This window comes from Mesoplodon densirostris, chromosome 3, assembly GCF_025265405.1.
Source record: "Mesoplodon densirostris isolate mMesDen1 chromosome 3, mMesDen1 primary haplotype, whole genome shotgun sequence".
Taxonomy (NCBI): Eukaryota; Metazoa; Chordata; class Mammalia; order Artiodactyla; family Ziphiidae; genus Mesoplodon; species Mesoplodon densirostris.
Window position 1 is genome coordinate 130,325,671 of NC_082663.1, and position 17,713 is coordinate 130,343,383.

At 43.3% G+C, this 17,713-nt stretch overlaps 1 protein-coding gene across 4 annotated transcripts in view; it reads left to right on the forward strand.

The window, feature by feature from the left end:
* SLC36A1 (solute carrier family 36 member 1) overlaps positions 1-17,713 on the forward strand; it is a 96,395-nt gene that overhangs the window by 33,123 nt on the left and 45,559 nt on the right. For all 4 annotated transcript variants that reach the window (XM_060093690.1, XM_060093687.1, XM_060093688.1 and 1 more), the window contains exon 10: positions 9,681-9,850. In XM_060093690.1, coding sequence (XP_059949673.1) covers positions 9,681-9,850 — 170 coding nt within the window. The remainder of the gene's footprint in view (positions 1-9,680; positions 9,851-17,713) is intronic.

Genomic DNA, 17,713 nt, shown 5'->3' on the forward strand with positions numbered 1-17,713 from the left:
GAGAGTCCGCCTGCCGATGCAGGGGACACGGGTTCGGTCCGGGAAGATCCCACGTGCCACGGAGCGGCTGGGCCTGTGAGCCATGGCCTCTGAGCCTGCGCGTCCGGAGCCTGTGCTCCGCAACGGGAGAGGCCACGGCAGTGAGAGGCCCACATACCGCAAAAAAAAAAAAAAAAAAAAGATGTGTGTGAGCTTTCTAATACTGTACTGGCACTATGGAGAAGTAGGATGCTGCAAGAGCTTTATGCTTTGGGTGAGTCATTCTGATGGAAATGGATGCTGCATGGATTGGTTGATCCCCTGACTGATGGTGCCATTTCTCCCTGGAGATCTGAGCCCAGAAGGGTCAAACATCCAGTCCATTGACCTTGAACCATAGTAAATAGATGGAGAAAGAGGAAGGCAAACCTGCCTGCTTCCCAGCTTCTGCTGTGCCTGTCCCATGGCTGTCACCTGCTGCATGTGCAGGTGCAGATGGAGCCTCTCACCGTGGGCCCGGGATGCTTGGGAACCTTTCTGTATCTCATTTTCCCTAAGTCATGGTTGGTGTATTGTAGAGAAGCACTGAGACATACTGAAATGCTTCCTAAAAAGGTAGATGTCACAGGGTGTGTCTTAAGCAGCAGTTCTTTTCGGAAGATTAGTTTCATTGCAAAGAGCAGCCATGAGCAGATTCTGAGAAGCTTGTTGAATGCCCTAGGGATTTTCAAGCCAGTCTGGTTTTAGAGCTCTGATCAGTGAGGCATTGTACAAGGACAGATTGAGAAGATTGAGAAAAACATTTTTTCAGGAGTATCAGTGTTTCACACAGGACACCCCAGTCAGCAGGGCTCTGGGGACTAGGTTAGTTGTATGGCCAGCCAAGTGGTAGCCCTGAAATGGGCTTTTGTTTTCTGAAAGTCTTTCTCTTTCCCTCTGATGCCTGCTTTTAAATTTCCAAATGTTCCTGCCCTTTCAAGAGGGAAGAGTCGGGTGGTAGCTCGCATAAGTGAAAATAAATGGATCAGGAGCCGCAGAAGCAGCCCACATAATCTGAAGCCATAGCTGAGCATCTGTCTTCTTTCCTCTGATGTTTCAAACCCAGCTACCCTAATCTTTCTGCCTCCATTCGGGTGTGATTTATTTGGCCATCCCAGCAGGTGACTATCCTGATTCTAGACTTGTCAGCACTCCAGAAGGCTTTGGTGCTGCACTGAGTTTAATTATAGAGCCACTAGCTGGTTTTTTCCCCAAGGATTTTTATCATCTCTTCTTGGAGCAAGTAAGATGTTTTGGCAATCTCAGTTTCTCCCAGAGTGTTCTGCTCATAGCATTAGAACATCTTCTAGGTATTAATTTCGACCACAGAGGAATTCCGTATGCATCATGCATAATATAATCACCACTTTTAAATAGATTTCCAAGGGAGGGAGGTCCGTGTTTCTCGCTTCATAATGCATGAGGGTCTTATTTGAAGTGGAGCTTTGCTTACGGGCAGTGTCCTTCCCTTTAATGATCAAGTCAGTTCTGTGAATACTTACTGATCAAACCTTTTTACTCCTCTGCACAGTCCTAGGCCTGGGATAAGATAGAGATGTCCCATGGTGAGTTAGCAGTCTCCCTGAGAAGCTACCCATGAAGCAGTAGTAGGATAGTAACCCTAGTGGAATGGAAAGATGGATTTTGCTCCTGCCTCTTGCCCTGTGTGGTCACTGTCTGATTCTAGGGAGCACTGAGTTGGATGGGAAGGATATAAATAGGCTTGTTGGAGTTACATTGCATTTTTTAAAATAACATCTTTATTGGAGTATAATTGCTTTACAGTTTCTGCTTTATAACAAAGTGAATCAGTTATACATATACATATGTTCCCATATCTCTTCCCTCTTGTGTCTCCCTCCCTCCCACCCTCCCTATCCCACCCCTCTAGGTGGTCACAAAGCATCGAGCTGATCTCCCTATGCTATGCGGCTGCTTCCCACTAGCTATCTATTTTACGTTTGGTAGTGTATACATGTCCATGCCACTCTCTCACTTTGTCACAGCTAACCCTTCCCCCTCCCCGTATCCTCAAGTCCATTCTCTAGTAGGTCTGTGTCTTTATTCCCGTCTTGCCCCTAGGTTCTTCCTGACCTTTTTTGTTTTCTTAGATTCCATATATATGTGTTGGCGTATGGTATTTGTTTTTCTCTTTCTGACTTACTTCACTCTGTAGGACAGACTCTAGGTCCATCCACCTCACTACAAATAACTCAATTTAGTTTCTTTTTATGGCTGAGTAATATTCCATTGTATATATGTGCCATATCTTCTTTATCCATTCATCTGTTGATGGACATTTAGGTTGCTTCCATGTCCTGACTACTGTAAATAGAGCTGCAATGAACATTTTGGTACATGACTCTTTTTAAGTTATAGTTTTCTCAGGGTATATGCCTAGTAGTGGGATTGCTGGGTCGTATGGTAGTTCTATTTTCAGTTTTTTAAGGAACCTCCATACTGTTCTCCATAGTGGCTGTATCAATTTACATTCCCCCCAACAGTGCAAGAGGGTTCCCTTTTCTCCACACCCTCTCCAGTATTTATTGTTTGTAGATTTCTTGATGATGGCCATTCTGACCGGTGTGAGATGATATCTCATTGTAGTTTTGATTTGTATTTCTCTAATGATTAATGATGTTGAGCATTCTTTCATATGTTTGTTGGCAATCTATGTATCTTCTTTGGAGAAATGTCTATTTAGGTCTTCTGCCCATTTTTGGATTGGGTTGTTTGTTTTTCTGATATTGAGCTGCATGAGCTGCTTGTAAATTTTGGAGATCAATCCTTTGTCAGTTGCTTCATTTGCAAATATTTTCTCCCATTCTGAGGGTCGTCTTTTCATCTTGTTTGTGGTTTCCTTTGCTGTGCAAAAGCTTTGAAGTTTCATTATTTCCCATTTGTTTATTTTTGTTTTTATTTCCATTTCTCTAGGAGGTGGGTCAAAAAGGATCTTGCTGTGATTTATGTCATAGAATGTTCTGCCTATGTTTTCCTCTAACAGTTTGATAGTGTCTGGTCTTTAATCCATTTTGAGCTTATTTTTGTGTATGGTGTTAGGGAGTGTTCTAATTTCATACTTTTACATGAACGTGTCCAGTTTTCCCAGCACCACGTTATTGAAGAGGCTGTCTTTTCTCCACTGTGTATTCTTGCCTCCTTTATCAAAGATAAGGTGACCATATGTATGTGGGCTTATCTCTGGGCTTTCTCTCCTATTCCATTGATCTATATTTCTGTTTTTGTGACAGTACCATACTGTCTCGATTACTGTAGCTTTGTACTATAGTCTGAAGTCAGGGAGCCTGATTCCTCCAGCTCCATTTTTCTTTCTCAAGATTGCTTTGGCTAGTCGGGGTCTTTTGTGTTTCCATACAAATTGTGAAACTTTTTGTTCTAGTTCTGTGAAAAATGCCACCGGTAGTTTGATAGGGATTGCATTGAATCTGTAGACTGCTTTGGGTAGTAGATTCATTTTCACAATGTTGATTCTTCCAATCCAAGAACATGGTATATCTCTCCATCTACTTGTATTATCTTTAATTTCTTTCATCAGTGTCTTATAATTTTCTGCATACAGGTCTTTTGTCTCCTTAGGTAGGTTTATTCCTAGATATTTTATTGTTTTTCTTGCAATGGTAAATGGGAGTGTTTTCTTAATTTCACTTTCAGATTTTTCATCATTAATGTATAGGAATGCTAGAGATTTCTGTGCATTGATTTTGTATCCTGTTACTTTACCAAATCCATTGATTAGCTCTAGTAGTTTTCTGGTAGCATCTTTAGGATTCTCTATGTATAGTATCATGTCATCTGCCAACAGTGACAGCTTTACTTCTTCTTTTCCGATTTGGATTCCTTTTATTTCTTTTTCTTCTCTGATTGCTGTGGCTAAAACTTCCAAAACTATGTTGAATAAGAGTGGTGAGAGTGGGCAACCTTGTCTTGTTCCTGATCTTAGTGGAAATGATTTCTGTTTTTCACCATTGAGGACAATGTTGGCTCTGGGTTTGTCATATATGGCCTTTATTATGTTGAGGAAACTTCCCTCTATGCTTACTTTCTGCAGGGTTTTTATCATAAATGAGTGTTGAATTTGTTGAAAGCTTTCTCTGCATCGATTGAGATGATCATATGGTTTTTCTCTTTCAATTTGTTAATATGGTATATCACATTGATTGATTTGCATATATTGAAGAATCCTTGCATTCCTGGGATAAAACCCCACCTGACCATGGTGTATGATCCTTTTAATGTGCTGTTGGATTCTGTTTGCTAGTGTTTTCTTGCGGATATTTGCATCTATGTTCATCAGTGATATTGGCCTGTAGTTTTCTTTCTTTGTGACATCTTTGTCTGGTTTTGGTATCAGGGTGATGGTGGCCTCGTAGAATGAGTTTGGGAGTGTTCCTCCCTCTGCTATATTTTGGAAGAGTTTGAGAAGGATAGGTGTTAGCTCTTCTCTAAATGTTTGATAGAATTTGCCTGTGAAGGCATCTGGTCCTGGGCTTTTGTTTGTTGGAAGATTTTTTTTTTTTTTTTTTTTTTTTTTTTTTTTGCGGTACACGAGCCTCTCACTGTTGTGGCCTCTCCCATTGCGGAGCACAGGCTCTGGACGCGCAGGCTCAGCAGCCATGGCTCACAGGCCCAGCCGCTCCATGGCATGTGGGATCTTCCTGGACCGGGGCACGAACCTGCGTCCCCTCCACCGGCAGGCGGACTCTCAACCACTGCACCACCAGGGAAGCCCTGTTGGAAGATTTTTAATCACAGTTTCAATTTCAGTGCTTGTGATTGGTCTGTTCATATTTTCTATTTCTTACTGGTTCAGTCTCCGCAGGTTGTGCATTTCTAAGAATTTGTCCATTTCTTCCAGGTTGTCCATTTTATTGGCATAGAGTTGCTTGTAGTAATCTCTCATGATCCTTTGTATTTCTGCAGTGTCACTTGTTACTTCTCCTTTTTCATTTCTAATTCTATTGATTTGAGTCTTCTCCCTTTTTTTCTTGATGAGTCTGGCTAATGGTTTATCAATTTTGTATATCTTCTCAAAGAACCAGCTTTTAGTTTTATTGATCTTTGCTATCGTTTCCTTCATTTCTTTTTCATTTATTTCTGATCTGATCTTTATGATTTCTTTACTTCTACTAACTTTGGGGGTTTTTTGTTCTTCTTTCTCTGATTGCTTTAGGTGTAAGGTTAGGTTGTTTATTTGAGATGTTTCTTGTTTCTTAAGGTAGGATTGTATTTCTGTAAACTTCCCTCTTAGAACTGCTTTTGCTGCATCCCATAGGTTTTGGGTTGTCATGTTTTCATTGTCATTTGTTTCTAGGTAGTTTTTGATTTCCTCTTTGATTTCTTCAGTGATCTCTTAGTTATTAAGTAGTGTATTGTTTAGCCTCCATGTGCTTGTATTTTTTACAGATTTTTTCCTGTAATTGATATCTAGTCTCAATGCATTGTGGTCAGAAAAGATACTTGATACAATTTCAATGTTCTTAAATTTACTGAGGCTTGATTTGTGACCCAGGGTATGATCTATCCTGGAGAATGTTCCATGAGCACTTGAGAAGAATGTGTATTCTGTTGTTTTTGGATGGAAAGTCCTTTAAATATCAATTAAGTCCTTCTTGTTTAATGTATCATTTAAAGCTTGTGTTTCCTTATTTATTTTCATTTTGGATGATCTGTCCATTGGTGAAAGTGGGGTGTTAAAGTCCCCTACTATGAATGTGTTTCTGTCGATTTCCCCTTTTATGGCTGTTAGTATTTGCCTTATGTATTGAGGTGCTCCTCTGTTGGGTGCATAAATATTTACAATTGTTATATCTTCTTCTTGGATCGATCCATTGATCATGATGTAGTGTCCTTGGTTTCTTGTAATAGTCTTTATTTTAAAGTCTATTTTGTCTGATATGAGAATTGCTACTCCAGCTTTCTTTTGATTTCCATTTACATGGAATATCTTTTTCCATCTCCTCACTTTCAGTCTATATGTGTCCCTAGGCCTGAAGTGGGTCTCTCGTAGACAGCATATATACGGGTCTTGTTTTTGTATCCATTCAGCCAGTCTATGTCTTTTGGCTGGAGCATTTAATCCATTTACATTTAAAGTAATTATTGATATGTATGTTCCTATTCCCATTTTCTTAATTGTTTTGGGTTTGTTTTTCTAGGTCTTCTCCTTCTCTTGTGTTTCCTGCCTAGGGAAGTTCCTTTAGCATTTGTTGTAAAGCTGGTTTGGTGGTGCTGAATTCTCTTAGCTTTGCTTGTCTATAAAGGTTTTAATTCCTCCATCAAATCTGAATGAGACCCTTGCTGGGTAGAGTAATCTTGGTTGTAGGTTTTTCTCCTTCATCACTTTAAATATGTCCTGCCAGTCCCTTCTGGCTTGCAGAGTTTCTGCTGAAAGATCAGCTGTTAACCTTATGGGGATTCCCTTGTGTGATATTTGTTGTTTTTCCCTTGCTGCTTTTAATATTTGTTCTTTGTATTTAATTTTGGATAGTTTGATTAATATGTGTCTTGGCGTGTTTCTCCTTGGTTTTATCCTGTATGGGACTCTCTGTGCTTCCTGGACTTGATTAACTATTTCCTTTCCCATATTAGGGAAGTTTTAAACTATAATCTCTTCACATATTTTCTCAGTCCCTTTCTTTTTCTCTTCTTCTTCTGGGCCCCCTATAATTCGAATGTTGGTGTGTTTAATGTCCCAGAGGTCTCTGAGACTGTCCTCCATTCTTTTCATTCTTTTTTCTTTATGCTGCTCTGCAGTAGTTATTTCCACTATTTTATCTTGCAGGTCACTTATCCGTTTTTCTGCCTCAGTTATTCTGCTATTAATCCCTTCTAGAAAATTTTAAATTTCATTTATTGTGTTGTTCATCATTGTTTGTTTGCTCTTTAGTTCTTCTAGGTCCTTGTTAAACGTTTCTTGTATTTTCTCTATTCTATTTCCAAGATTTTGGATCATCTTTACTATCATTATTCTGAATTCTTTTTCAGGTAGACTGCCTATTTCCTCTTCATTCGTTAGGTCTGATGTGTTTTTACGTTGCTCCTTCTCCTGCTGTGTGTTTTTCTGTCTTCTCATTTTGCTTATCTTACTGTGTTTAGGGTCTCCCTTTTGCAGGCTGCAGGTTCGTAGTTCCCATTGTTTTTGGTGTCTGCTCCCAGTGGCTAAGGTTGGTTCAGTGGGTTGTGTAGGCTTTCTGGTGGAGGGGACTAGTGCCTGTGTTCTGGTGGATGAGGCTGGATCTTGTCTTTCTGGTGGGCAGGTCCACGTCTGGTGGTGTGTTTTGGGGTGTCTGTGGACTTATTATGATTTTAGGCAGCCTCTCTGCTAATGGATGGGGTTGTGTTCCTGTCTTGCTAGTTGTTTGGCATAGGGTGTCCAGCACTATAGCTTGCTGGTCACTGATTGAAGCTGGGTCTTGGCGTTGAGATGGAGATCTCTGGGAGATTTTTGCCATTTGATATTACGTGGAGCTTGGAGGTCTCTTGTGGACCAGTGTCCTGAAGTTGGCTCTCCCACCTCAGAGGCACAGCACTGACTCCTGGCTGGAGCACCAAGAACCTTTCATCCACACGGCTCAGAATAAAAGGGAGAAAAAGTAGAAAGAAAGATAGAAAGAAGATAAAATAAAATAAAATAAAGTAAAATAAAGTTATTAAAATAAAAAATTATTAAGAAAAAATTTTTTAAAAGTAAGAAAAAAAAAACGCACAGACAGAACCCTAGGACAAATGGTAAAAGCAAAGCTATACAGACAAAATCACACACAGAAGCATACACATACACACTCACAAAAAGAGGAAAAGGGGGAAAAGTAATAAATCTTGCTCTCAAAGTCCACCTCCTCAATTTGGTATGATTTGTTGTCTATTCAGGTATTCCACAGATGCAGGGTACATCAAGTTGATTGTGGAGATTTAATCTGCTGCTCCTGAGGCTGCTGGGAGAGATTTCCCTTTCTCTTCTTTGTGCTCACAGCTGTGGCTCAGCTTTGGATTTGGCCCCGCCTCTGCGTGTAGGTCGCCTAAGTGCGTCTGTTCTTCACTCAGACAGGACGGGGTTAAAGGAGCCGCTGCTTCGGGGGCTCTGGCTCACTCAGGCCGGAGGGAGGGAGGGGTACGGATGCGGGGCGAGCCTGCGGCGGCAGAGCCTGCCGTGACGTTGCAGAAGCCTGAGGTGCGCCGTGTGTTCTCCCGGGGAAGTTTTCCCTGGATCCCGGGACCCTGGCACTGGCGGGCTGCACAGGTTCCCGGAAGGGGAGGTGTGGATAGTGACCTGTGCTCGCACATAGGCTTCTTGGTGGCTGCAGCAGCAGCCTTAGCATCTCATGCCCGTCTCTGGGGTCCGCGCTGGTAGCCGCGGCTTGCACCCGTCTCTGGAGCTCCTTTAAGCAGTGCTCTTAATCCCCTCTCCTCCTGCACCAGGAAACTGAGGGAAGAAAAAGCCACTTGCGTGTTAGGCAGTTCCAGACCTTTCCCTGGTCTCCCTCCCGGCTAGCCGTTGTTCACTAACCCCTTCAGGCTGTGTTCACGCCGCCAGTCCTCTCCCTGCACTCCAAAGCCCGAGCTTCAGCTCCCAGCCCCTGCCCTCCCGGGCGGGCGAGCAGACAAGCCTCTCGGGCTGGTGAGCGCTGGTCAGCACCGATGGTCTGTGCGGGAATCTCTCCGCTTTGCCCTCCGCACCCCTGTTGCTTGTGCTCTCTTCCGTGGCTCCGAAGCTTCCTAGTGTGTGGAAACCTTTCCTCCTTCACAGCTCCCTCCCAGAGGTACAGGTCCTGTCCCTATTCTTTTGTCTCTTTTTTCTTTTGCCTTACCCAGGTACGTGGGGAGTTTCTTGCCTTTTGGGAAGTCTGAGGTCTTCTGCCAGCGTTCAGTAGATGTTCTGTAGGAGTTGTTCCACGTGTAGATGTATTTCTGACGTATTTGTGGAGAGGGAGGTGATCTCCGCGTCTTACTCTTCTGCCATCTTGAAGCTCCTCCACATTGTATTTTTAATTGTTTTTATTTTTGAAAGGATATATGCCTGTGGAAAAGACTCCAAATGTTCAAAGGGCATACAGAAAATGTTAAGTTTCCACTTGCCTCTCCAGGACCCCAGTTTTACAATTTTCCATTTCAGGGACAACCATATTACCAGTTTCTTATGTTTCCTCCTGAAGATGTTTGGTGTATGTAAGAATGTCACATGTATGTGTGTGTGAAGGGGAGTGTTTTTCCCTCTTTTTCCTTTTTTAGACAGTTGGTACCATACTGTTGACACTGTTCTGCTTCATGCTTTTTTCACTTCCTCATATATCGTGGAGCTCATACCATATCAGCGCCTGGAGTTTTATCTCCTACTTTTTAACAGTTATATGGGGGTGCCATGATCTATTTAACCAATTCCCCACTGATTAACATTTAAATGCTTTTCAGTCTTTCAGACTTAAATAATGCTGCAACGACATATTTTTTATGTAAGTTTATGTGCGCATGTGTAAGTGTATCTACAAGATAAATCCCTAGACCTGAAATTGCTTGTCCAAAGGACACATGTGCTTATAACTTGGAGAGATATGGCCAAATCACCTTGGGACTGTTTTGCACTCTCATTGCTGGTGTATGAGTGTGCAGAGCCGGCTCTGAACGTGTCTCGGCTCTCTCTGCAGGCTGTACCAGTCAGTTAAGCTGCTCTATTCCATCGGCATCTTCTTCACCTATGCCCTCCAGTTCTATGTCCCGGCCGAGATCATCATCCCCTTCTTCGTGGCCCGTGCGCCTGAGCATTGCAAGCTGGTGATAGACCTGTCCGTGCGCACCATGCTGGTCTGCCTGACGTGTGAGTAGAGGACAAGATCATTGCCTTGTCTGTTTTCTTTCTTCCAGAGGGCATCGAGTCCCCAGGCCTTTCATGAGAGAGAACTTGTATCTCAGTGAAATGGCCAGTGCTGTGTGAGCAGAGAACTTGGGGTGCAGTGTCAGCTTCAGAGTTGAGGCACATCCATGAAGGGAGTGAATTGAATATAGATGTGCTCTAAAGGACACGGGAATGGAAACGGTGCTTTATTTATAGATATGGCCTAAAATGCAATGGTAATGATCATAACTCATGCTAAACATGTGCTATTACTATTCCGTATGAAATATGACAAAAGTTTAAAAGAGCCATTTAACCCATATGCATAATGAGTACTATAGGTTACTTTGATAGCAGGTGTATGTTTGTTTGTTTTTTCAAATAATTGTGTTTCCAATGTGACAGTCTATTCCTTGGATTTCATTTTGAGACTGCTTTGATACTATTCTAGACACTTTTGGATGGTGGTCTTAACTAAAATATGTTTCTTAGAAAATTTCTGTTGATTAACCTAGGTGTGTGACTTATCACTTTGTGTTTTATTCCTCTTCCCTGACCACACACCCAGGAGCATGAGTTGAGAGACGAGATATCACCCTATTCGCTCTTGGTTAAAACTGGTATAAGTTCAAAAATAAAAATAAATTCTTTTTTTTTGGAAGATTCTGTGAATTGATAGAATAGAGAATCCTTGAATAAATTGGTCTGTGATATCTAATTTAAATTTCTAGGCAATTAGCAGTTTCTTTCCAAATTGAATGCTTGAATCATAGATTTCTCTTTTTGGCTGTGTTTAAGTTTTTTTTTTTTTTTCTTTTTTTCTTTTTTGGAAAAGAAACGTCTTTCCTTATTATATTGAGACTTCCCTGGGACTTCCTTTAAATTATCCAGTCCAAGCCTCTGTCTCTGGAGTAAAGATAGGTCTATGTGATTTTTTAATTAGACCAGAATGGAATGTTTTAGGGATGAATGATGTGAATGTTGTCTAGCATGCACTCATAGTATGGAAAGTCAGAAATGACTTTATTGGTTAACTGTTAGCAAGAGGAGGACAGGGAAGAGGCTGTCCATCCTTACCCAAGCAAATGTGGGGATCAGACTAGTGCCCATCCTGGAATGGACCTCCTCAAGCCACCTGCAGTTGTCTTACTGATATTACTTCTAGGACAGTGGGTGGAAGCTCAGCATCCTGGATCTGCATGGAAAAAACTCACTGGAGCTGAGGAACTAAAGACTGTCCCTTGACCTTAATCTTGGGCAGCTCTCCTGCTGAAGATTTCTTATAGGGTGGACCTGGGTAGGATCGTGGGTACCTTGGATTCCCCAGCCCCAGAGAGCTGATGGCAACCAAGAATCTGACTTCTTGTAGCCTTTATTTGGTAGCCCTTCCAGCTCTCTCCTAGACCAGCCTAGAGAAACAACCCACTGTCTGCAGGCCACTGCTGCCCCAAAGCGACTGAAAGGAAGGAATGTGATATAGCTTGCTTTTCCAGTAAATTGCCTTAATGTGTGATAAATGGGATGCTTGGACTCTTCTAGATTTTACTCCTGTCTCCTGCTGGCAACTCTGGAGGCTTTGATCAAATATGTATGTTTCCTCTATGGATGGATTAGCTCTGAGTGTGTAGGAGACAGCTTCCACGTGAAAAGTGTTCATAATGTCAACTCTCAGGGCCCTGATTCTTGAATCCAAGGGGCTTTGGAAGAAAGGATAGGGATAGCTCAAATAATGGGCTTTGTTTCAGAGTGGTTCCTTGAGAGAAGGTAGGTCTGTCTGGGTACAATGTGCTGTCCCTGCCGGAAGAGCTGGGGCACTGAGCTGGCCCTGACTCCTCTCACCGCCCCATTTTCTTCTCAAGCCTGGCTTAGTCTCCGCTACCATATGTCGCGCTTCCTGCCAGGTTCCTCTCTGCTGCGCCCCGCAGGATCCAGCAGTCTCTGATTCACAGACCTCATACTATCCTTAGATGCCTCTTGGTTTTCGCTTTGCTTTTCCTGGCACTGTCTGTGGGTCTCACCTCCCTTCTACAGCGTGACTCTCAGATGACATGAGCCGCTTTTGATCTTCAAGCACATTGGGTTGTTTTTCCCTTCTTCTGTGGTCGCTTGTAACTTAGCCTTACATTGTCATCCTATTAAAGGGGGCAACCCCTTCATCTCCCAGCCCTAGGCTTCTCTTGCTTTCCCTGGAGACTGTGAAGTAATTGTGGGATTCAGGAGAGGCATTTTACTGTAGCACCAACTTAATTGCATTTATCTGAGTTCATTTGTTTTTGTTTCTCTGTACCTTCAGATCCTTTTGCAGAAGGTTAATTGGTATATGATTTTAGATCTTTGATATAACTGATTGTTTTCAATTATACCTATAAATTTTAATGGCAGCTCAAATTTTTGCTATTTTGGGTATTTTCTTGTCATTTTCTCAACTTTCTCTCCTCTTCCTCACCCTCGTCCCCAAGGAAAGCAGGAGCATTTGGTCCAGCCTCATTTTTTTTTTCCACTTGGAATTCAACCTTCTCACCACTCTTCCCCATCCACCAAAGATGGCTGTGTCTACTTTTTTTAAAAAATAGATTTATTTATTTATTTAATTTTGGCTGTGTTGGGTCTTCACTGCTGCACGTGGGCTTTCTCTAGTTACGGCGAGCGGGGGCTACTCTTCATTGCGGTGCGCGGGCTTCTCATTGTGGTGGCTTCTCTCGTCACAGAGCTTGGGCTCTAGGCGCGTGGGCTTCAGTAGTTGTGGCTCGTGGGCTCAGGAGTTGTGGCTCATGGGCTCTAGAGCGCAGGCTCAGTAGTTGTGGTGCACGGGCTTAATTACTCTGCAGCATATGGGATCTTACCGTACCAGGGATCGAACCCGTGTTCCCTGCATTGGCAGGCGGATTCTTAACCACTGTGCCACCAGGGAAGCCCTGTGTCTACTTTTTGATGCTTAATTTCACACTGTTGGAGAGGAGAGGAAAGGAAAATAACACACGTCAGAGACTGGTGCTCATTTTCTTATGATTTCATGTGGGACAGTAGTTACTTCCAGCCTGTATGTTTGGACATGCAGACTTAGCAGGCCACCTTATGTACAGAACTTGTGTAGAACAAGAGGCCGGAAGAGGCTGGCTCCACCTGAGGGCAACCAGGGCTGTACGAAGAGTAGTTTCTTTGGATTCCTTGAGACCCTAACCTGTCCTTCAGTGGTTCGAACTGATTCTCTGTGGCATTTGCCACTTGAAGCATTTTATTTCAGTTAGGTATGAGAATGTCACAAACCTGTTATTGAAGATAGAATAACAACAAAACCATCTCAATTAAGAAGCCTGTTTAGACTAGAATGTAAAACATTCCAAGCAGCCAGACCCTTTAGAGCATGAAGCTTCCAGGTCCAAACAAAGCGGTTTTTCAATGCCTTTTGGCCTTTCACACGTCTCAGTCTTGCAGCTATAAAGAAAAAGGGCAGCAGCATTAATACCTGTACACCGTGCCCCCTGTCCCCACTGCGGGGACGGTCGCAAGGCTTCAGCTTCTTCATCTGTAAGATATAAAGTGTATCTGATCGCCTCATGTCTAAAATTCTGTGATGCTGCACAACTACTTTGAGCCTGATTTTAAATTTCTACCAAAGTATTGCTCGAAAAAAGAAAGTTAATGTAAAAACACGTGAAGACTGTCTAGATCTGGAGTAAGTAAAAATGACTCAATATCCCAGTGACTTAAAATAATTTTTCTTGCATTTTATCTTCTGTGTTAATCCTCATGGGCGCTTTTTTTTTCTTTTTTAAAATTTTATTTATTTTTGGCTGCGTTGGGTCTTCATTACTGCACGTGGGCTTTCTCCAGTTGCGGCGAGTGGGGGCTGCTCTTTGTTGTGGTGCGCAGGCTTCTCATTGCAGTGGCTTCTCTTGTGGAGAACCGGCTCTGGGCGCACGGGCTTCAGTAGTTGCAGCACGTGGGCTCAGTAGTTGTGGCTCGCAGGCTCTAGAGCACAGGCTTAGTAGTTATGGTGCACGGGCTTAGTTGCTCTGTGGCATGTGGGATCTTCCCGGACCAGGGCTCGAACCTGTGTCCCCTGCATTGGCAGGTGGATTCTTAACCACTGCGCCACTAGGGAAGTCCGTCATGGGCGCTTTTTACAAAAAGTTGCAATCCTAGTGTACATATAACTTTCCCCTTTGCATTTTGTTTAAAATTACATCATGAATATACATATCCTTCATAAATATTTTTATGACTGCATGGTATTCCATTTTATTGATGAATTGTATTTACTAAACTATTCCATTAATGTTGGACATGTAAGTTGTTTCCCGTGCTTTTGTATTATTTTTAAAATTTATACTCCCACTAAATGAAATTGTATATCCTGTCCAAGGCTGCTATTAATTTTATTTTATTTATTTATTTATTTATTTATTTATTTTTTAAATTTATTTATTTTTATTTTACAAATTTAATCAGTTATACATATACATATGTTCCCATATCCCCTCCCTTTTGCGTCTCCCTCCCACCCTCCCTATCCCACCCCTCCAGGCAGTCACAAAGAACCGAGCTGATGTCCCTGTGCTATGCGGCTGCTTCCCACTAGCTATCTACCTTACGTTTGGTAGTGTATATATGTCCATGCCGCTCTTTCACTTTGTCACAGCTTACCCTTCCCCCTCCCCATATTGCTATTAATTTTAAAGGCAGATTTCTAGCAATTTAAGAGTCACACAGGTGGGCCTCACCAGCGTTGATCATAATAAATAGCAGTAAGCACTTCTGGACACAGGAGCTGTAAGTGTCCAAGGGATTTCTGTCAGTGCGTGTTTGTCTCTAAAGTGCTTTCTCTCCTCTTGTGCATAAGCCAACTCTGTCTGCTGCTGGTCTACAACCACAGGCTCCAGAATCCCAATCAGTTCCTTCTCTGAACATGGCCATTGGCCTCCTGCTGCTTCAGCAGTTAAAATCACATTTTCAGTGTTTCTTAACCCAAAGGGAAGATGTTTTGTAATACCACTGGAGCCCTCTTCACTAATCATGTGGTCTGGTTGTCCTCAGGGCCCCCTTTCTGTTCATGCCACAGCTAGGCTAATGCAGAGGTCTGGCAACTGCCAGTTGGGAGTTTGTGGTCTTCCTCTTTGCATGGGGTGCTCTTTTCGTGGGGGAGTAGGGATAGGGTATTCCCAGTTGGCTGCTTCCTGAGATCTCTGCCTTCTTGAGTTTCTCTTTCTAGAGGGCTTTATTATAACTCATGGAGTAAAGACATTCAGTGCTAGAAGAGGTTTTAGTTGCTCCTGTATCTTTCCCAAGTACTGATTCCCATCTCTGGAATTAGTGAAAACTAGTTTGCCACATTTTACCTTGCGGTAAACAGATGCCTTGGCTAGTGAGCCCTCAGTTTGGGTCCCTTTCTCTCCCTCTTCCCCCAGTGTATTAGTGGGAGGCTCACTCTTCCCGCCTTCTTCCCCCATTATCTTTCTCCAATGTCAGGCTGTATTTTGGTTCAGCTAAATATCCAGTCCAGCTAGGACAGGAAGACAGTGCTCCGTTTGCAACCCTGTGGTCCTGGCTTTAAAAGAAAAGTTTTGCCCTTTTAAAAAGATTTCTCTTAAGGATATTTTTGCTAAACATACTTATCTTGTATATCTGTTGTAGTAAAAACAAGAACAAGTGTTTAGATTGCTTTTTAAAGTCATGATGAAATGGAACATCTCCATCCAATCAGAAAAGATGCTGATCTCACAAGCTTCTGTTTCTGTTTTCACTTAATTCTTATCAGAGTGGAGCACGAGTGACTTCACTTAACTCGTATCATGAAGTACCCATCTGTCCTCCAGGCTAATACGAGAGAGGGAAGGGAGAGGACAGACTGTCAGAGCTGGAAGGGCTGGTCGGATCCTCTGACTTATCTCCTCCAGGGGCTCATTGTCTCTGCTAAAACCCTCCCTTCTCTTGAGTGGGCTGGAGCATCCTGGGGACCAGGAGGAGTAACTCACACTTCCTTTAACAGTACAAAAGCAGGCAGGCTAGAAGCTACGTTTTCGGCCCAACCATGTGTTCTTAGAGGGGAATCCCGTCTCTCTGCTCTGCCACTCTGGAGCAGCGCACGTTGCTTCCCAGTTGACGGTGAATTGAGGGACATATCCCAGAACACATTCCTACGTGACTAAATCTGCATTGCACAGTTCCTTAAAATTTCAGAGTCGAGTGTGACTTGAGTGATCATCCAATATTAATACAATCACCATACTTCATGGGTAAATGAACTGAGGCTCAGAATGGGAACTGATTTCCCCCCAGGTCACACACAGCCTACTACTGAGCAGAGACGGGTGATGCTATTAGCTAACATGTATGAAGCACTTGTTATGTGTGTAGTACTCTAAGTTCTTTACGTGAATGATCTCATTTGACCATCCCTTTTTAGCAGTACTGGGAGATGAGTCTTAAACAGGTTAAGAAACTGGCTGGTCATTGGTGGATTGGAGCCTAGGTTCTGAATCCAGACCCTTAACCACACCCAGGCTTAGGTCTGATGGCTGCCTCAGCTGTTTCCACCCCACTGCTCACCCAAACTGGAACACCTGGAGCCACCACTGTGTGGTTAAACATTAGGCAGAGAGAGACCCAGACCCCAGAGAGGGCAAGTGTCTTATTCCAGGTCACACAGCAGATCAGCATTTGTTGAGCGTCAGGTTATCCATGATGAGAATGCCATTTTGTCATCAGCCTACAGACACTTCACTTCCAACTTTCCTCCATATTCAACCCTGAAGGTTTGAGGGACATCACCAACTCTATTTAGAAATAACTAAAGGCTGAAACAGACTATTATTAACTTGCAGAGCAAGTTAAAAGCTTATCCTTTTTTTAGACTTTCTGAAGCCTTCAGAACAGTGAGGGTATTCATGGATAATTGCCATGATGGTTGAATATAGAAGAAAGAAAGAGGAAGGGATTGCCCCAGGGCTATAAAACCCTGGGCGGCAGAGGCAGATCTGAAACTCATTTTCCTTGCACCCCCTTTTGTTATCCAAGCTTCAAAATCCTTGTCTGGTGTCCTCTACAAAGCAGAGAGAGGTCAGGGCTGACCTTTCCCGGATTCTCTACCACACGATTGTGGTGCATCCCTGGGAAAGCTAACCTGATATCAGACTCCCCCAGTTCTTCACAGACAGGATCTTTCCGCCGATCAGCCAGATCCCCTGTTCTCCCTCCTGCTGAATGTATCATTCTGTATTTTCTTTGTTGGCTGCATTGGGTCTTCGTTGCTGTGCATGGGCTTTCTCTAGTTGCACTGAGCGGGGGCTACTTCATTGCGGTGCGCGGGCTTCTCACTGCGGTGGCTTCTCTTGTTGCGGAGCACAGGCTCTAGGTGCACGGGCTTCAGTAGTTGCAGCACGCAGGCTCAGTGGTTGCAATATGCGGGCCCTAGAGCGCGTGGGCTTCAGTAGTTGTGGTGCTTGGGCTCAGTAGTTGTGGCTTGCGGGCTCTAGAGCGCAGGCTCAGTAGTCATGGCACATGGGCTTAGTTGCTCTGTGGCATGTGGGATCTTCCCAGACCAGGACTCGAACCCGTGTCCCCTGCATTGGCAGGCAGATTCTTAACCACTGCACCACCAGGGAAGTCCCATTCTGTATTTTCTTGATCATCAGGTCTATGATGTGACTGTAGCAGGGGCTTGAGGTCCTGGACTCTGTCCCAGCTCTGTCACTTTCTATCATTTAAATTCTTCGGACCTTTCCTTCCACAGCAACCATAATAATGTTGTGGAGTTCTGTACCCGTGGAGCGGAGGGAAATTCAGCTCAGTGAGTGGATGCTTCCCAGTGCTGTCTACTAGACACTAGGCGGTCTGTGTGATGGG